At 31.1% G+C, this 22,276-nt stretch overlaps 1 protein-coding gene across 2 annotated transcripts; it reads right to left on the reverse strand.

Moving 5' to 3' along the window:
• Positions 1 to 136: 136 nt before the first annotated feature.
• Positions 137 to 21,520, reverse strand: LOC111637452 (transmembrane 9 superfamily member 2-like). 2 transcript variants are annotated; one of them, XM_023382941.1, is made up of 13 exons: positions 21,429 to 21,520; positions 21,042 to 21,169; positions 9,622 to 9,751; positions 9,396 to 9,541; positions 9,215 to 9,329; positions 7,922 to 8,001; positions 4,898 to 5,139; positions 1,761 to 1,938; positions 1,467 to 1,626; positions 1,242 to 1,393; positions 1,037 to 1,148; positions 801 to 972; positions 137 to 720 (listed from the first exon to the last, which is right to left on the reverse strand). In XM_023382941.1, exons 2-13 carry the CDS (start codon positions 21,113 to 21,115, stop codon positions 653 to 655), a joined length of 1,629 nt encoding a protein of 542 aa, XP_023238709.1. In that variant the 5' UTR covers positions 21,116 to 21,169; positions 21,429 to 21,520; the 3' UTR covers positions 137 to 652. The 2 variants fall into 2 exon arrangements, with proteins under 2 accessions (XP_023238709.1, XP_023238710.1); XM_023382942.1 differs by lacking the exon at positions 21,429 to 21,520 and adding an exon at positions 4,737 to 4,829 and having other exon boundaries at positions 4,991 to 5,139; positions 9,622 to 9,768; positions 21,058 to 21,171.
• Between the last annotated feature and the right edge of the window lie 756 nt (positions 21,521 to 22,276).

The following is a 22,276-nucleotide window of genomic DNA, read 5'->3' on the forward strand; positions in this document are numbered from 1 at the left end:
ATCAAGTATTTGGGATCGTTAAAAGGACGAGAAATTTCGAAATTCGAGCCCCAAACTTTTTAGTTTGCTGGCGCTCCTTCCCGATTTTGCATCCGTGTGTAATTGCGCCCCCAAAAAAGAAACCACTAAAGGCATATTAAATCAAAAAAGATTTTTCCTTTGAAACATGTTTACAGTTTAATATAGAAATTTTCATTCTTGTGCCACAAATCCATGCAAAACTCATGACAATTATATTATCTTGTTAATTGGCAAAATTGATATATCACAAACAATTGCTTAGAATAATAAAATTTGCAGTGAATCAAATTTATGAGACAGAACTAAAGTGTTTGGGAAGAATCCGACGGGACAAAATAAATATTTTTTGTAAATGGATCGAGATGAGATGCGGCGTCCGTGCCTTGGCTGGCGCGGTCTCCCGGAGCGGCGGAAAACTTTAAATTTTGATTAGAGGATACTGTTTAAATGTAGAATGTTACCGTAGCAAAAGTATTATGAATCGATTTAGTCTTTGATTTCTAACAAAATTTACATACTTATCTCGAATTTCTTTACGATATCAAATTTTTACATAAGTGTATGGTACTCGAGATCCGGCTGGCCGCTCGGTGAGTCTTGTACCATATCCGTAGTACCAAATAGTATCCCGTCAGTCTACTTTGACTACACTGTAGATCTTTCTTACGAACCAAAAACAGGCGATGAATCCGACGGTACCTGCCGAGAAACCGTGCGGTGAGTTGCGAGTCCTAATATTTAATTATTAATACTTTAAAAACCAAAAACGTTTGTCTTACCGGTCAAGAGGAAAAACAGAAACACCATGATCGAAGTGTAGCCGAAATACAAGAATGTCGAAGTGATGCCCGTGATGTTTAACTTTGATACAAAGTAGTGAATGCAGTAAATGAACAGATAGAATGCGGTGAATCCACTTGTCAAGAATGAACGCCACCACCAGTGGTAATCCTGAAAATCAGATAGTTAATTTTTTTCCCTGCCACCTCTCGGTCCCGAGAGAGTCTCGACCTACCTCGGCGCACAGATGAAAATAACAAAGCAAAATGGTTGTTTCGGAACAGGTGATGATGAGGATGATGAAAACCAGAAACAGAAAGCCAAACATGTAGTACGTCTGACTCGACCTGCGGGATGTTAAAGATTCGTAATGCAAAATGAGGGCGGCGAGACATTAACTATTATAAGTTTTAATTACGTAAACTATTAATCTTACTTACCATATACTATTCAAAATAAAGAACAACTGAATAAAAATGCATCCGAATGGTAAAATACCCCCCATAATAATGCCGGGAATGGGTTGTGTATAAATGGATTGTTCTGGAATCTGTCTAGGAATCTGATTGGTTCTTACCGGATGTTCTATTGTCTAAATAAAACCAAACTCGTGTTAGAATGTAAAAGATTAAATTTATTTGTTTTGTAATTCGGTATGTACTCACTCTCTTCTTAAATCCAAAATATGCACCGACAAACGTCAACGGCAACGAGATACCAAACCACAGTGCCAAGAGAGCCAACAGAGTGGTAAAGGGAATAGCCGCCGAACTGTCTTTGGCCCAGAGAAGAAGATTCATCACAAAGAATAACGAAAACACGATTCTGTTATAAAAGAATAAATATGTTTACTTCAAACAATTTGAGTAAGCAACTAATAAAAGAATCACGAAAGGTTCTTGTTGCCATCAGAGTACAGAAAACTGGTGCCTGACAAAAGAAGATGAGATGCTACTTACCCGGGACAAAATAGAGCAGTTAACAGAACATTTGATTTCCACTTTTCTCCGCCAAATCCTTTATAGATTCGAGCAGAAACGTATCCCGCTGGCGTTCCCAGACAGACGTACAAAACAATGGCACAAGTCATAAGTGCACCTCTGTTAGCAGGGGAGAGAAATCCAAGACAGGCAAAAACTATATTAAATATTTTGATTACTAACATAATTTCACGTTCGATAAATTTAATAAAATAAAAAATTTTATAATTATTTTTTCACATTATTATAAAGCATTTTCAATTAATTCCGAAACTTAATGTTATGTAAGTTAACAATTACAAAATAGAACTTTTTAACATTAAAAGAAAAATCAATAAGTGTGGAGATAACAGCAGCATTGTTTCAGAAGTCCTCAGATATTTTTATAACCTATTATTTTTAAAATGATATCAGCAAGAAGCTCTTAGAATAAAAAGCCAATGTTATCATCAATGTTGTATTAATAAGAATTCATTCTGTGATTTATTTAACTAAAAGCTAAGTACAAAATGAAAATAGATTTTATATACCAGAAAGGTACAGTACCTGTAATTAGAAAGACTGTTATAACATTTAAATAACCTCCTGAAAATTTAAGTTAATGAGGAAATCTGCTTTTGCCACAATTATCAAGATCTGTGATAAAAAGTTCGACCTCATTTATGGGAGTTGTGCATTCTTAACCTGTCTTGCGTTGTTCCCGAAAATATTTGTGTTGACCTCATTGACCTGCGTGGGCAATCCCGAATAATTTCGTGTCAACATCAGAACGTTTTTGATACTAGATGTCGCTATGCGTCACAATTTTTATATTAAAACAAACTTTTGAAATATAAATTTTTTTGTTTCTATATTTTTCAATATATTTATTTTTTATGTACTACATAAAAAATAATTTTTAATGACACAGTAAACACGATTATTTAAAAAAAAAAATTAGGCTTAGCATCGACAAAAATTCAACATGGCGGTACAGTCACCAGATAAAAATTTCAACGTCAGATAGGTTAATAATCTTTCTTGATTAAAATGAACGAATCGACCAGAATAATTACCCACAGTCAAGTTTTCACATTTTGGAACAAACAAAAACATGAAAATGTGATAAAATAGTCAACATATTCAATATGAATATTTTAAATTAGTAATTACTACATGACTGATGTACAAGGGCTGTTTTTTTTTTCAACCTCCAATGGTCCATAAAACAAAGACAAGTACAAATAACAAAGTGAATTTACTACCAAACATTAAGGAACAATAAAATGAATTAATTACCAAATGTTAGGTACAAAATGGTTACTTTTTGACATAATCACCATGACAATTGTGGCATTTGTCATATTTGTGGATGAGCTTTTCCATCCCCTTGTCATAAAATGTTAAGGCCATCTCAATTCACTGGCAGCAACGTTGTTTTGAAGATCATCATTAGTCTCAAACCTCTGCCCTGCTAGCCATGTTTTCAGTTCAAGAAAGACGTGAAAGTCTTCACACATTAAAAGGTTCCAAGCTGGGTGGAAGTCTTCACCACCTTTAAACACTCAGCATACAGTCCCAATTTAGCACCAAGAGACTTCCAAAAACTAACCATTTTGTACTTAACTTTTGGAATAAATTCATTTTGTTATTTACACTTGTTTTCTTTTTATGGACTATCAGAGCTTGAAAAAAAAAGAAAAGAAAAACAGCCTATGTATTAAAATATAATTTGTTTTTAAAACTACTAACACTTAAGTGTTAACAATAACACCATCAGAAACTTACATAAACAAAGGTGATTTAGTTTGATGTTCAAGTTAGAAGTGGATGCATCATTCCATATGTAATAGTTCTAACTCCAATCGGTTATAATCCATTTAAATTTTATAATTTTTTTAAATAAAATTATTTGTTTGTTTTTATCCTGATTTTAACAATTGTTTAGAGAACATACACAAAATATTGATGGTATATGTGCCTTTATTTCTACGATAAAAATCATTGTTTTATTAAGTGATGAAAACAAAAATAATCATTTGCAACAATATGATGATAATACAATGCCTAATAAATAATAAAAATTTAAGAATTTAATTATTAATGAGATTAATACTAGTTACTTTTAAAGTAATTTTTAAAAATAGCTAAAAATTAGTTTAAAAATATATAATGATTCTTTGAATTTTAAATAGTCAATATTTAACTGTGTGTGTAGTTTTTACAGAAAACTGTTTCTGAATTTTCTGAATTTTTCTTCTAGATTTTAAGATGCAATCATTATCTACATAAATTTATTTATAACTTGCATCTCCAATGTTGTAAGAATCTATACATTAATTACAAGAGGGTTTCAGTTCATCTGACTTGGAGTAAATGGCTAGGAAATACAGTTTGGATATCACATTAAAGTTCTTATCTCTCTTCAGAAGCATCATCTACAGGATTTGAGAAAGGTGCAATGGTTCAGGCATGGCAAATTGCATTGTACCTTTGCCAATGTTATGTCTACAGAACAAATATGTCAGAGTCTCACTCCCATTAACTTTAGTCCAAGCAATTTTTTAGTGTTTTGTAGTTTCATTATTGTGAATACTGCAATATACCAGTCAATAAATGTATGTTTTAGTTACTAAGACTATTGCTTTTATCACACTCTCTCAAATGCCCAAGAAACTCTGGACACATACAGCTAGTATTATTTATTTGATAACTAACTATAAATAATCAAGTTTTCTCATATGTCAATTTGTGTTCAGAACAAATTTCATCACATTTCTACTGCAGCAGTGCAACATAAAGTATTTATTTTATTACAAAGGAAAATATTAATTTCATTTGTGATGTCATATAATAAAAATATTCTAATTTTGGGCTCATGTAAGCTTTAATATAAGGTTCACATATATATGGCAATTATGCTATAATATCTCTCTTCATTCAAATTGACAAAGATTAACATTATATTACACTTACATAGAGTAATGAGAGTCATGAAAAACACTTGTACGCCACTTCCGAGAAACAAAGCCAAAAGCATTCCTTTTCTGGGTGGGCGAAACACATCACCATGGACGAGTTTCCAGCCAAATTCTTCTTGAGCATCGTCCTAGTTAAAGANCCAAGACAGGCAAAAAATAGAGTAATGAGAGTCATGAAAAACACTTGTACGCCACTTCCGAGAAACAAAGCCAAAAGCATTCCTTTTCTGGGTGGGCGAAACACATCACCATGGACGAGTTTCCAGCCAAATTCTTCTTGAGCATCGTCACCAGAGTCAATCTGATTGTATCTGGCAATGTCTTTGTGCAGTGTTCGTAACAGAATCATGGCTACCATTCCGGTGAGGAAAAGTACAATTACTAGAGAGTTCAAAATACTAGAGACATACAAAAAATTATATTAGTAAGTAGTCAGATTTATAATAAATTTGTGCATTTACTAAAGCTTCAACAAATATGTAGCAGTTGTTTTAGAAAACTACAATTAATAAATAAAAATTTATAAGGCTTATGCATTAACAGAATAATACAGTCAAACCTATCTGTAATGAATCCTGTATGTGGTGAAAATATTAATAGAAGACCTCTTTGGTCCTTGAATTTTCTGCAAAAAGCAATGTAAATTAACCTGTATATAGCAGAACCTGTCTAATGCAAAAACACAAAGGAAAATCAGGCCACATAATGGAAAATCCTGAATCCTGTTCCATGCTCAATGGAAAGTTTTTGTGTAATTTAAACAGCTGTCTTTACTTTGCAATTGTTATAATTAAATCACAAATCTAAGTTTAGCACATTACTGCTAATGTGAAATGTATTCTTTGTTTAGAAGCCTATTTTAAACTTTTTACATCACATTTTCATTAAATAAAATCAAGTCAAAATGTTTGCAAATAAAATGCATGTCAGGCATATTATGCTTTTTAAGTTCTGTAAAGAATATATTGCTACAAAAACAGCAAAAAATACTCAGTGTGTATGAGAAAAATGCTCCTAAACTTTGAATGTGTCAAACATAGTTTTGAAAGTTTCAATCAGGAAATTTTGAACTAAACAATATAAAATGTACAGGCCATCCAAAAGCTGTTAATTAAGAGAAACTGCAAGAAGAAATTGTTAAAAATCAATGAATAATAACTTGTAAACTTGCAACAAATTTTTCTGTGTCACTGACACACATTGTTGAAACATTTCATCCATTTAAAATGATCATAAAACATGATAATGGTTTGTGTTCCACAATCAAATTTTTTGATTGTGTTCCACATGCATTAAGTGGAAAAAAAACCCAAGCTGGATCTTGTATAATTTTGTTTGAGTAAGGTAAGGAGGCAGCTCTAAGGTTTCATTTTATTTTTAAATGAGTCACTCATTTTTATCATAGAAAACTTTTTCATGTACAAAAACACTAAAGTTAAAATAAAAGTACTTGTTATTAATCAAAAATTTGTTCTAGTGGGTGATGATTGTTCACAGTTGAGTATCAACATACCACTGTATTTGATTAATGTAGTTTTGATATACACAGTAGCATTGAGGGATTAATTAATTGCATTAATCAAAGGATACCTGTATATAGTGGAAACCAGTCTTCTATGGAAGACTTGCTCAGTTCCTTGGAATTCTGTTATAGACATGTCTGACTATATTGTTTTTCTGTCAATGCAAATTTTTACTTAAATGCCAAAAACTTCTAGAAATTGCATCAATATTGCTACTATTAATTAAATTTTACTTCTTCCAAAATAATTTAATGGTAAAACAAACTTTGTATAAACTGTACATTGTTAAAATGAAATAATTCAATATTTATATTACTTTAATACAGAATTAATAAACAAATACAGACATAGTGTTTTTGCATACTTAAAAATACAAAATAAAATGAAATATTTTAAATTTATGAACATTAAGCGCAATTTTGATTTTAAAAAATAATTTTATTTTCTGTAAAAAAAATCTGTTTTTTACAGAAAAACCTTATAAAAAACCTTAGTTTTTTACAGAAAAATATTATAAACAGAAAAATCTGTTTATAATATTCTAAGTTATGTTAATTATTTTTACAATAATTTTTACTACACTCTTTTGAGATATGCAAGTGTATACATATACAAGGAGTGTTCAAAAAGTTCCAGGAAAGAGTAAATAAAAAGACAGAAAATTGAATTTAGTGCTTCATTTTTCAACCTATGTTCCATTTAAGTTAAAACATTTTTCCATACAATGTCACTACCTTTCTAAGTCCATCAACAGAAACTGATACTTTCATTCTAGCTACTGTATTACAAAAATGTTTTGCTTGATGTATTGACTGCCAGCAAATGCCTTTAATGTCTTTTTTTTCAATTTTGGAATTTAAAAAAACTGATGTGGCTAGATGTTAATACACAATAAAACAAGTCTCCATATATTACACTCATATCAGTTAATTATAAATATAGCATTCTGTTTACAAATAACCACTTTCCAGAAAAGTTTTGAATATCCCATGTATAGTAAAACATAGTAGTTTATGAGTCACAAAATTAAGTTTTACAACTTCATTTTATGACTGGCATAAATTAAATATTTCATTATGTTTGTATAAAATGCCATATTTACATTGAGATGATCAATGAAAATATGAGAAATCTAACTTGGGTCTATGAAAATACAACCTTAGGAACCAAGTTATAAAAATAGAGGTTTATTACACACACAGACAGTGTGTGTGTGTGTTTGTGAGTGAGTGAGTGTATGAGTGTTCTTATCCCCAAGTCTGATTAGCTAGCCCATTAAATGAAAGAAAATAAATAATTTTTACAATTATTATTTATTTAATATAACACTCAATTGCATAACAAACTAGTATGCAACTGAATGTTATAAAAGTATAAGTACAGTTTTATGCCATTAACTGATGTTCCTAAGGAAGTTTGTTAGTAGCCAACTAATACTCTAGATCAACCAACTAAAATTTTTTCATCCTACTAATTGAAAATGTTTGTAAATCAAACACTCAACTGCTGGAAAAGTAATTAGGTTGACTGTTTTGATCTTATTTATTTATTCTTCTTAATTTATGAAACAGATAAACTAATAATAATAAAATAGAATATCTTCAAATATTTTTTTTAATGTAAAATATTATACAAATATCAATCATTAAATATTTACCTGAACCACTGAATATTTGTATGAGGCATAGATTCCAGAATGTAATCCCATCGAGAAGACCATTTAACAGAATTATCTTTCTAAAAATTATAAATAAAAATTTGACATTAACTTTCAAATGATAAGCTCAAATTCAAATTCTGTAGTAAATAAAAATTAATATAGATGGCTACAAACCTTGAAGGTCACCGAATATGTATAATGAATTTTAATTTCGGCATTTTTATCTATTTTTCCTGGAATGGCCATTGGAGGTGCGTCTTCGCTACAACCATTACTAGGATCCTTAATGCTGAAGTGGAAANGACCTTTCACTTCTAAAAATTTGCATAATTGTGTCAAACTACTATAAAGTAGTGCAACGTTTGATTGTTAATAACTCTGATTAACACTTTTAGTAAATGCTACAAATTTAAAATAGAGTTTGCATATTTTAATTGTAGTTATTATCTAAATTTTATCAAAATTTATCAGAAGACACTCTGACAGTTTCCTTGTATTTTCAACGACATAATGTTGAAGGTCAAATATAAGTCAGACTTTGCATTCAACAATTCAAAAGGTAAATCAAAAGTTCTGTCATTTGCTATTCAAAGATGACTGTCATCATTTTACTTTCTTGTAACAAAGCTTCTTTATTAATTAATTACAGCAACGCCACCTAGATAATCAGGCCTGTGCTCTCGAAAGTAGAGCTTACAAGAGTAGTCATAACAACTCGATACCGGCAGGGAAGCACGGGGGTTCAACTTACTTGTTAGATTATTTCCTCCTGTTTATTATTTAGAGTTATCGTAACGTTGTGTAATANTTTGCTATAGATGATATTAAACACTATAGTTTAAAATGAAAGTAAAATCTTGCCCATGTTTCAATAAAATAGGAATTTAAGTATATATTCATTAGTCATCTCAGAGGTAGCTTATACCAAACTTTCAGTAAACATGCATTGTCAATGAAAGTGTTGTTTGTGACAAAAATGCCACAAGGTTCAGCATCACATTTCCTGTTGATTGTCAAATGACATCACAATATAGTCATTTTGCTTAACAATACTGCTCAGTATTACCAACGCCACCTAGATAATCAGGCCTGTGCTCTCGAAAGTAGAGCTTACAAGAGTAGTCATAACAACTCGATACCGGCAGGGAAGCACGGGGGTTCAACTTACTTGTTAGATTATTTCCTCCTGTTTATTATTTAGAGTTATCGTAACGTTGTGTAATAACAAAAAGTAATAATCACAAATTCATATTCTGTAGTAAATAAAAATTAATATAGATGGCTACAAACCTTGAAGGTCACCGAATATGTATAATGAATTTTAATTTCGGCATTTTTATCTATTTTTCCTGGAATGGCCATTGGAGGTGCGTCTTCGCTACAACCATTACTAGGATCCTTAATGCTGAAGTGGAAAAAAGTAATCTTTCAAACTTTTACAACAAACAAAAACTTATTTTTAAATACTAACCTTCTCGGATTTATTCTGACTCCAATAATTCTGCCGCCTTTTTCACCAAAACTTCCACCCCACGATTCCTCTTCTCCGCTATGAAAAGTTATGTCGATGTTCACATGATTGAATATATAATATGTATCTTTATCGACGTATGAAGACTGAAACATATTTAGTATTTATCAGATTAAGAAATAGATATATACTATTTTCCATTAATGGCAAATTAGGTTAAACCTACATATAAAAGACACGCATCTTTAGGCGTTCCTACTGAATTGACGTAGCAACCCATGGGAAAACCCGCAGAACAAAACTTTTGTCCTCCTTCTACCAGATAGCACCAAGTTATGGGCATATTATCCATTATCCAGTGGTGATGATAATTTTTTGACATTCCCNGCATTGTTTTGTGTTCTTCTAAAGCCTTATGACTACAGAACACTTGATAACATATAATGCAATTAAATGGGTATAGATCGTGCATTGCACGATGAGCATCCAGGTTTGCTTTCGTTTGAAATTGACTATGACACACAAGACAAATCAATGGTCTGTATTCAGAATGAGTGGAAAGATGCTGAATGAAATGATTTTGTTGTTCGTAACGACGATCGCTGGAATAATCGCTGGAAATTACATTTGAATAACCCGTTGTATTGTTACTCGTTTCCATTCCAGAAAGGAAATTTTGATGGGGTGTTTCACACTGGTGTAGTTTCTGCCTCAAATGTCTTCTGCAATGACAATCTAATACCCATTCTTCAGGAAAACATATATTACATATTTTGCATTTGTAGATTGTTCTTCCAGTGTAGAGATTTTGATGATAAGTTAAAGAGCATTTGAACCTGAAACGTTTATTGCATATTCTGCACTCGTAGGGTTTTTCTCCTGTGTGAATTCTAATATGACGATTGAAATTGCTCTTCGAAGCAAAACATTTATCACATGTTTGGCATTTGTAGGGTTTTTCTCCTTTGTGGATTCTGAGATGAGAATTCAAATTGCTCTTCGAAGCAAAACATTTATCACATGTTTCACATTTGTAGGGTTTCTCTCCTGTGTGGGTTTTGATNCTTATGTAGACTTCAATCAGTAATGAATAATTATAACATTATACTTAATCATAGATTACAATTATAAAATTAAATTACATCAATCAAATTTTTACTTTATTGGCAGGCACTGACTCAACAGGTGAGGCAACCTCCTCAAGTGGTCAAAAACATTCAAAAGAAGAAATGAATAACTAACAGTAATAATACAAAGCCACAAAAAACCAAATAATCAGCAAAAAATTGGGAAGTGCTAATGTTTTCGCCCATGTTGAAAGGGCATCCTTGGGCTTACTAATCTCACAGCTGTCGAAACAATGGGTGATTGCTGTATATGTGTAAAAAGAGGGGTGACCTAAGAAGGAGAGAGGAGAGTAAGTTTACAGTTCAAAGAAAGAACTTCCACACTGTGGGGAAAAAGTCTACATCACAAAAGTTAATAGTGGTATTTTTGCAAGCAGCCATATAAATTTCAACTTGCTCTAGATGTTTGAGAAAGGGTTGCTGGAAAAAGCTACATATGAGGCATACACGGGCAAAATCTATACCAATGTCAGGGTATGAGGCAAAGATAGCTCAGTGTTGGCCAATCCTTTCAAGATGGAATTTGGTGTTCTTTGGGGCAGATGTTAAACAGGTGCATTGTAGCACCTATGTATTCAAAACTGCAGTTGGATCTATGATCAGTAACAGAGATAATGTAGATGCCTGGTTGAAGATATATCATGGGACAGTCTTTAGCATTGCAGAGGAGAGTAAAAATTGAGGGAAGGCTAAACAAAAATTATTGTTCATGGATATTTCTTTCTACAGGATGGCTAGTCTTCTGTTATATGTGATGGTCTTGTAAACTGTGTCCTGGGTGTGAAAGTTTGGCCTGACAGAAGTGGTGGAGTAAAGACAACATATAAGGCCTTTAATGGTGTGTGGAGAGTAGCCATGCAGAGTTGCATGTCAGGTGATGCATAATTGCTCAACATGCAACTCTGGCAATAAATAATTTGAAGTAGTAAAAAAAATTTAAACTAGTGAAATAAATGGAGATATTTAAATTTTCAAGAGTGACCCTACAACTACACCTTTACTGTTCTCGTTGTGTTTGTACACAGTCATTCACTTTGAGAAAAACATATAAATTACATCATCACACATGCATCACCAATTGGCAATGAGGATCATTTCTTCCCATTTTGATCATGTGATATTAGCACCACATGGAGTCACAACAAGTAACCTTAAGTGGAGTTTCATCTATTATTTTTATAAATATAATTTCCTTAACATGGAGAATAAAAATCAAAGTTGCAAAACTTCTACAGCACAATACCAAATAATGGTATACTTCACGAGCACATGCAAGAAACTTTTTACAGATAAATTATTCACATGGAGAATAAAAATCAAAGTTGTAACTCTTCTACAGTACAATACCAAATAATGGTAGACTTCATAAATGCACACAAGAAATTTTTACAGATAAGCTGTTCATATATATGTATATCTTAATTATAGAGACATTATATTTGCTATAAATGATATTAAGCAATACAGTGGTGAAAGTTGGTCNAAATTGCTCTTCGAAGCAAAACATTTATCACATGTTTGGCATTTGTAGGGTTTTTCTCCTTTGTGGATTCTGAGATGAGAATTCAAATTGCTCTTCGAAGCAAAACATTTATCACATGTTTCACATTTGTAGGGTTTCTCTCCTGTGTGGGTTTTGATATGATATGATAAACCCTGTTTTCTAGTAAACGATTTATCACAAATTTCACATTTGTAGGTCATTGTACTATCTCTGTCTACCAATACCTACAAAGGAAACAGTGCATTTTAGTGCTATTCATTTATATTGCGATTTTTCCTTAAATTACAGTTAATAACTACACATACTGATAGTAATTTACATGTTTCAACGTACAATTTATCATGTTGACAATTCCCTACATTAAGAGTTATTTTTCAAAATAAACAGATAATAATTCCCATATTCAATACTGTAATTTTATATTGTAAAATGTGGATTTTTGTGTATAAAAGTGAATTTGAAAGTAGATGCAACTTACGTTATGGTATAGTGACAGACTGCTGCCATTTTGATTTTTTTTCTGAAATTTGTGGAACACGTATCTTCATTTTAAATGTAAATCGTTTCACATTTTTGCTCACAGAGCCATGTAATGTGTAGCGAACAATTTTGATAACTAAATTTTTTGTGAAGTCCTTTTTCGCATCCTTTGAATAGCATGTACACAAATTTTGACTTATTTGTTGGAGCTACAACGTACACAGAATACCACATTTTTAATGATGATTGAAGGATGTGATTGTACCTTTCCCCGGATTCATATACTTTCAAAGGTGACACATTCAGATGAGCCTAACGACCAAAATTTCTCTATTGAACGTAGAACTTAACATTACCAAAGATGCAAGAAAAAGGGAGGACCCCCCCGAATAAAAGAAAAATCGATGACAACAAAGACAGTTTGCAGTCTCGAGTTAGTTGGTCAGTTAAGGTTCGCTATCTCGTTAGTCACCAATTTCGACCCTCTTGGATAGTTCTGCAGTTCCACTATTTGGGACATCGGACAAATTATTCCCGGATTTACATCTACTTAGCTGCAAAAGCTATCCCCCATCTAGAGACACATTACAAACGCTTTGCAAATCTATAAAATCTTTGGAACATCTCCAACGCCATCCATTACCCCTCTTGAAGTCCCTAGGATAAAGTTCAACTCTGAAAATTCTAAGGTATTTATCAACTTCGCATCTGATTGTAAACTGTCTCTCGGTTAGGGATCCGATACGAATTAACTGAGAACTATACGGATATGCTATTTAAATTAATTTATTACGTCTAGCTATCCTATCGTGTTTTGTCTTGTGTTATTATAAGCCTATATTTTTGGATGTATTTCCTCCAACTCCCCCAGAATAATTTCCAAGATGCAGAGCCAAGATGATCGGAAAGAAAATAAGCATAATCGTTTTCCAAGTGCTCCGGAAGCTAAATGTTCAAAGATAGAGCATTACTTTAAGGGGCAATCTACTTCGAACATTGATAAAGAAGGAATGTTATCCTTACGACAGTGTTTAGAATCACAGTTAGTGCTGCAGTTGAAGTGTATCGAAGATAACTTGGCTAATTTGGAATTGACTAAACAATTAACTTTGTCCTTAGTAAAAAAACTGAACAACGCCCTTTCTAAATTGTTTTTGCGTTTAATAAGTTAAAACAACACAATTAATTTCATTTGGATGATGTTGGCGACACTCCTTCGCATACAATATACAGGTCAATGCTTCCAAAAGGAGCTATTTAATGTCGTTTAATGAACCAGGAATGTATAGTAAACTTATTGTGTAAGGAATTGGACGCAATTAATTTATGAGGGCAAAATATTGTTGGTATTTCCCAGGGGTAATTCCTGACTAAAATTTTTTGGCATGCTAAAACTTATAAGAATAATAGGCCCATCTCCAGCACTAAAAAATAGGCAGAAACGTCATATGATGTGAATGAAAAAGTATGGACTATTATAAAGCCCCTATACCTGCACATGAAATATATTAGAATGAAAAAGTATTAAAAATTTATGATAATAATTCAATTTTTGTAGATCCTTGACACAAAGGACCCAGGGCTTAAGCCCTATTAATCCCGACGTAGATCCGCCCCTATACACAATACACGTATGTTTACTGGGTACCACAAACATGGCACCGACTTAAACGGCTAACTGCTAGCTGCCAATATAAAAGCTAACAAATGGTAAAAGTTTTTACTCGTTAGAATAACTTATTATTGGCATATTTCTTCTTAAATAAAAAGTATATTGAGAGTCGAAACTTTTTCTTAAGCATGCGACAATATTAAGCAAGCGCTGAGTATATCTCAACTTCATGTTTTAGCTTACGCTAGTTTAGAATATCATTTAGACACCATACATTTTTTGGAATTCTTATGGCTTTGGTACTAAAAGTTTACTGTTCTCTCAAAATTTAGCACCTGAGGTCAAGTATTTCGTGTTGAATCTCTCCCATTTTCTCATCATTTTCCAGTGAGATATATTTATCTACTGGTAATAGACCCTCTTGGATAGAGAAGTTTCGTTTTGCTAGGACCCGTTTTGTTTGTAGTAATTTCAAAGTTGAAATGTTCTAGGATGCTTTCAAAATAAAAACTTTGAACTCGAACTTCTCAATGATTTTTACAACTTAATTATATCCTGTCTCCCCCTCTGGAGCCTTTCTGTTTTGAGATCATCATCGACTCGATAAAGTTGATGTTCTTCTGTCGCCTTTCTGGCCTCGAGAGATCGATCCCACCATTACGCAATTAGATCTGAATTGGGCCTAGATTTCTCTCCAAAACGTTTTGTTAAACAAACCCTTACCTTTTTGAAAAATATCTTTCAAAAACTATACTAAAAGGGATATTAAACTGGAGAGACTGCTTAATAGAATAGATATTTTATCTTTTCTAATTGACCCATTTGCAGATGTTACGAAATTGTACACCAACACTATCTTATGTGAATTTGATTATCTTTTTTCTTTAGAGAAGAAAGAGGCTACTCAAAGCCAAATACCATACGTGGTACTCGGAAATACTAAATAACTGTCGGTGTCTATATGTATATTATCAACAACTGCCGTTTATTATAAAAAAACGATTGCTCAGATTCGACTAAACAAGTATCGTTTAGTATGGAAAAATTTGTATGTGTTCATCAGTAATTTATGTTTATTGTATGCAGAATAGTGCAACGCTGAAGCATTATTTCTTTGATCGTTAGAATTTGGCTCATCTTCGTTTATTAAGTATTAATTTCTAAATAACTGATAAAGAATATAAGCTTTGCCCGAAGATCTAATTTTGTTTTTTTAATCCACCGAATAAGACACCCTTCATTTAACAATTTTGATTTCACTTACAACAATACGAAGTTTTAATTGTAAGAGATTACTCTGATTTTAAAATATTTCATATACTCACACAATATAAAAATCCTTACTTTCTCTTTGAATTTCCGTCGACTTACACGAACAATTCACTTTATCTTCCAGCACCTACNTTTGATAGAATGCTTTTATTTTACTAACTTTAATTGGATTTACTAAAAATCTTTTTCTTCCTAGGTACTGCATCTTTGGTAATGGTCTGATTTTTCTTTCTACAGTAATTATTTAAAAAGATGTTTGTTGAAATCCATACTATTTTCTTACAAATATCTTCAGGAAAATGAAAATTTTCACAACAGGATCCTTCCCAAAGTAATTCACTGGAGACAATTGAATTTAAAGTGAGACATGTAACTAACTCTCTCTGGTTCTGTACTTTGAGAAAATCTGATTCAAATTTTTCACAAATTTTTTTCATAATTAAATATGTAACAACAACAACACTGATGACATGAGACTGAGGAAAGAGGAGTTTACCTCGACTAACATTTGTTATTAAGGAATACAATTCTTCATCTTCCAAAACCTCGCTTAACACCAACATATCTTTACAAAATTCACATTTTAACTTTTTCAGTACGGAATAGCAACAGTACCCTGCAATGTATGTCAAAATAGGCAAATCTTCATTGTAATTTTCAATTTCTGCCAAAGTTACATAAATTTCATTAAATAAGGGAGGTACCACTATGTCCTTGAGAATTTGTGGAGGCTCGGAGAAGACATCTTTTATTTCACTGAAGCTTATTGCACCAAAAACATCTGACTTTAAGTTTAATCTGATCACGGATTGTAAACGAAGTTTCTTCTCAACTTCATACACTTGTCTAATACTGATATTATATTGGCCACCACTTAATTGTCTGTACTGTCCAAACCGATCTTCTAGGAGGTCAGTTTGAAACTTGCCAGGTAAAAAGTATGAACAATTCATCTCACTTAAACAATATTTGGACAAATGTATAAGTGCTTCTGTAGTTTGTGTTAGAGCCAAATGGGTTTCTTTCGTCAATGAGCCTTTTGGATAACTTATATTCATTTTCTTCCATTTTTCTAGCCATTGTAACATTTCTTTAAGATATACAATTTTGATGTCGTCTGCATAATCTGTTATGGGACACATGAAATCATCATTTAACCTATTTCCTTTGCCAGGTGTTTTAACATTAACAATTTTCCACCATTTTACGAAGATGTTGATGTAAACAGCTGTTTCTCTATAGTGGGGAAGCAAATGATTAGGGCCTAGAGTTAGAAGAGACTCTGAAGTGAGATCATTGAAAATTTGCAATACCAGTTTCACGTTTTGTTTTTCAAAAGCATTGGGACGCAAAGCCTTTAATGAAAGACCATGGCAATACTTTGCCAATTTATCATGTTCGAGATCATACATTTTTAATAAAGTATCAAAACAAGCATAATGAATGACATTATCATCTCCCTCAAATGTCGGATAAACCATGGAGGTCTGCTCTCTTTGCTTCAACCAGTTATGCCATATACATTTCATTATATGCACTGGATCAATAACATAGAATAAAGTTCTAGTCATATCTTTAGGGTGTTTATACATAAAAGTAACATCTGGAGGATCAGCAAATAAAGACATGGCTTTTCTATTAATAGCATTATTATCTGAAATGACAGAAACAACTTTAAATCCTATTTCTTCCAGTCCTAGAATAATTTTTCTGATCCACTGATGCAAACAATTACCCGTCACTTTATTGACTCCTAAAATGTGAGCAACATCTTTGAAATTACTTAATATACTAGCTATCATGAAGACTTGAGCTGCATTTGCAGTAACCAATGTATTATTATTTGACATGCCAACCAAATTTCCATTTTTGTAATCAAAATACTCTTTTAAGTGTATTTCATCTATCAACAGATTAATATAATACTCATGAGGTTGTAAAAATGTATATTTTCTGTTCACATATGATAAAAAGTTGTCTTCACATTGCTCTTTTTGGGGCCCCAAATGTAAATTAGAACAAACTTTTCTGATTGTACATGGATGAGGACTGATAAAAAATCCAGCCTGTCTGATAAATTTGTAAGCACATGGTGAAATAGAATGGAGCAAACATGAGAATATCATAAATGAAGGACTGTATACAATTTTTTTAGAAATTATTAATGACATTTGTTCAATGATAAAGTTGACATTCTTCCTTTTCTCAAATTCAGATAGATCTAAAGACTTTAAAACATTTACTACAAAATTTAAAATCACTTCAACATTATTTGGATTCTTAATTTCTGTGACTGTCTTTTCAATTAATTCCAATAAATCAACAAGTTCAGTTACATTTGATATCTTAGTTACAAATTTACTGTCCTTGCCCATATCTTTTATATGATGGCTATATAAAAACACCAATAAATCAAGATGTTCATTGACAACAACAGAATATGTTATTACTGGTGCAGATTTTTTGTCAATATTCAAGAACATTATTGAATCAAGACTTGTAATAACATTCCAGAAATTGGAAAGCTTCAACATTGATAATTTCTGTTGTAAATCACTTAATGATGATAATTTTCTAGCTTCCATGTAATTTTCTCTTTCTTTCAAACTGTCTTGTAATGCTTTCTGAAGATTTTCTTCTTCCAACTTTTGTCTCTTTACTTGAGGACTCTCTCTGTAAGTTGTTGATTTGCTCAAGTATTTTGGGCAGTTTGGAAAAATAGATGGAACTGCTGTTGGTAGTAAAGATGGTCGTACCAGGGTACGAGGGCATCCTTTATTTCTTGAACTATCTGTTGATGTCCTTACAATTTCAGATGGATGAAAATGTTGCTCACACACCTGTATTAAAATACACAAAAAATAGTTAAAACAATATTTTAATTGTGTATTGCTTTAATAATTACTAAAGCATTATATTATACTAATAAAAAAATATGAGATAATAGATGTTAAAAGTGTAGAAAACATTTATATTTGCTTCTCATATTCTTAGTGCCTCATAACTTCTCTAGCAATATTTGAGATAAATTCAAGATGCATACATTAAAAAAAATCTTAGAAATAATGATAATTGTTACTTAAAAATGTAGGCCTATATATTATGTTTTCCTGCTTGAAAATGCCAAAAAAACAAACAGCAAAAAATTTAAAAGAATAAATCATATAAAATAACTTTGGTTGATTATAAAATGAAGTAGACTATATATATTTAATAATAAATTTGTTTAGAGACAGATTAACAACCCTGTTTATGATACAGATTAAAGTATAAATCTGTACATTTATACTTTAATAGTATACTTTAATACTTCTAATATTTATAAAATCCCTACAAATCCCAACATTAACAAAAACTCATACGTTATTAAAACAAATATCGTTATTAATAATATATTTCTATTAATTAAATATTCAATATTCAAAAATTACTCTTCAAAGCTTTTCCATAATGTATGATTATTAGCAGTGGTTATTTTTATGTTATTTGAGTCACTACGAATTCAGTTTATGTTTAACATTAATTCACTTACCTTTGTTGTTTTGCTGACAATTAAGTTGTCTCTAGGAATGGCTCGTTTCCATTTTTCTGCCAATTCAGCTTCCTTTGGAAATGAAAATACTTGAACTTTTGGTCCAGTCGGATAGTTGCCTTTACAACCTGTTACACAGCACCTGTACGGCATTTTTCACGACCTTATAACAATTTCTAATATTTATAAAATCCCTACAAATCCCTAATATTTATAAAATGCTTCCGTAGCACATTAAACAAACAACAAACCCAAATATTCTAAGAAAATTACCTGCCAAATTACCCAATATTTCAATTTAATTACGATTGTAAGTATAAGCACCTAACTTAACACCATATGACTACTACTGTAATGGCGGACAACAGTTATCCCATGAACACTCAGGCCTGATTATCTAGGTGGCGTTGGTATTACCCCAGGACAGCAACTAACTGTAATTTCAAGATTTATATGCAGAATGTCAAATCTTTTAAGAACCAAAGCTCTTGGTGTGTAAAAAATTTTTCAAATCTTTATAACATAATCAACACCTATATAACAATCTTTATAACTGAGAGTTGGCTAACTCTTTTGATATATGCAACTTTCTGAATACTAACAGATTTACCTCCCTCTCATTAATTCACTCAAATCAAAAGGAGACATTTCCCTCATATACCCAATAAATCTAAATGCATGCAAACCATTTGAATATCAAGACTCAATTGTTACCATTAAATTAACACAGTTAAATCTTGTTTTAATATCTTTTTATGCTCCATCCTAAGGGTTTCTATTTTTAATGTCTTGTCTCCTTTTGGCTAGTTTAAAAATTTTACTTTGTGGCAATTTTAATGTATCTAATATTACCTGGAAGTTGCTCACCTCATTCTCATCTTTAGATGATGCCAAACAATTTGTTTAAATCACTGAAAATTATTTTTTTTTTAATTTTAAGTAATTGTCAATTTTTCCACTTTAATTCTTCCTTGAAACTGATATTTTCTTGTGATGTCTTGGTAATTATATATATAGTTCTTGGGCTCAAATCCAATTCCATCTCGATCTGCATTGAACTTTCTATTGATCACTTTCCCATTTGTAGTACATCAAGAAAAATTTATATTCCTATCTGGTCTCCTTTTAACTGGAAGCATGCAACAGATTATTTGTTCTCTAAATAGGTAACATTTCTTGATCAACCTGATTACCCAATTAGTCAGAAAAATCAAATTGGTCTATACTATCTTTTCAAACATAATTAATAAATTCCTCCTATTAAAAAAATTGATATTTCATTGAGAAGATTATTTTCCACTTACTTCTTTTGTATTTTTTATGCATGTTCTCATTGTTTTAAGTTTTACATATTATTGTTGTTGCTATGTTGCTTTTATCTAAGGGTTTGTTATAAGAAACGGATAATTTTGTATTCACTGGACATTACTGTAATATATTTAAGTATTTATTAGCTTAAGAAATCAAAATATTAATTTCTATTAATGGCAAATAGCACAATATGTTAAAACTATATTTAAAAGAAATGCATCTAAATTTGCAGAATGACATCAACTTCAATTGGACCACAGACATGTCCTTATATTTCATTGCACATTTTTGGCTTTTTCACCTACTCCACAGGCCACTTTTTTCCATGACATGTCAACCAAACAACGAAAGACAAACGTAGCATATTCAGGACATACCATTCACAAAAAACTACTGGAGTTGCCAACCCAAATTTGATCTTGAGTATCCGAGAACAATAGGCCGATGCTTTGACTGCCTTGGCTATCCAACCATTGTCACACATTATTTGAATCAAATCCAAAAACTAAATCAACAAGAAAAATACTGTTGTGGAAATCAATCCCAGTAGCAAGAAATGTCAATAAACAACAAGTAATTCATAAATTCCCATTAAATAAATTTGGAACAAAAAATATTTTGTTTATGATTGTACACAGTAACATAATGCAGAAAAAATTATGATAATTTGCAATGTGATATATACATCATGGCAGATGAATATTCATATTCGACTGCAGCATATTGGTAACTCTTTCTATATAACTATAATCTAAAAATGGTTTATTTCTTAAATATATTATAATTTCACTAATTGACAAATACTTACCAGTGGTGATGATAATTTTTTGACATTCCCTTTTTCAATTCATTCAACTTGTCGACATCACTTTGCTTGTTCATTTGATATGTTTTATTGCACAAAGAAACACAGTTTTCATTTTTCAGAAAACTAATCTGTTTAAAACACACAGAAAATTTGTTTACAGACATTTTATAAAATTTTTTACTGAAAACTTTTAAACATTTGCAAAATTAATTATAGTAATAATAATAATAATGATGATTTCTGTTTATTAAATTCTTTACTAATAGCAAAACTCAGATTTTTAAATCTCAATTCATTTTAAATTTTACATCAAACAGAAGCTGTCTATTATTTAATTTGCAATTTATTTTAATTAGAATGATGCAAAACTATTGTGAACAAATCTACCTTGTAGGGTGACGGTCTAATTCTTTCTCCGAATAACACTTGTCCAAGATTCTCAACTGGAGAATTATCTTCATCCGAAGTGCAGAAGTCAAAACTGAAAAACAATTTTAACACTCATTACAATCACTTTACAAATTTCTTGATGTATTATTTATCATAACTCAATTAAAAATAATTATATTTTCACAAACTTAATAAAACTTGAAAATGTTTAATTCAAAAATTTAATTTTTGTCAATTAACTTGTTAAATGCAATTTAATATTAAAGGCTACTTGGAACAAGATACATATTAATGATATTCTGCCTTCCACATTCTGTTAATTAATTAATTGCTAAAATTAAATTAATTAAAATTATTTAAATAGCAACACTTTTTAAATATTTACTCGCTCATTCATTTAATTGTTTAAATTGTGCATTAATTTATATAAATTGAAGTAACCATTAATTAAATTAATATGGAGTGTCATTTATTTTTGCAATATAAAATAATTATTTCAATCAAGTTAACCCTTAATGCACAGCAATGAGAACTTGAGCATTATTAAGAAATTATTAACTGTCTGATTAATTTTGGGTTAGAACTTGGATGCTATTAATAATCAATACAACACAATTTGGTGAAAAAGTAAGCAGTCTGGCCACTATTTTCTATAAAAATTAATAACTATATTAATGTTGTGTGGATTAAACTGGCTTAAGATGGTTGGTTTCTTCTGTAGTTGCAACAGTGGTCAGAAAAATTTGGATATATTTGGTCTTTTTCTCTGATGGATTCAGGTACAGTAATTGTTGTATTTAAAATCCGGTATTTATAATTTTAAAATGCAATATTTAGGTGAATAT

This window comes from Centruroides sculpturatus, unplaced genomic scaffold (assembly GCF_000671375.1).
Source record: "Centruroides sculpturatus isolate CEXI.00-Female unplaced genomic scaffold, Cexi_2.0 scaffold1099, whole genome shotgun sequence".
Classification (NCBI taxonomy): Eukaryota; Metazoa; Arthropoda; class Arachnida; order Scorpiones; family Buthidae; genus Centruroides; species Centruroides sculpturatus.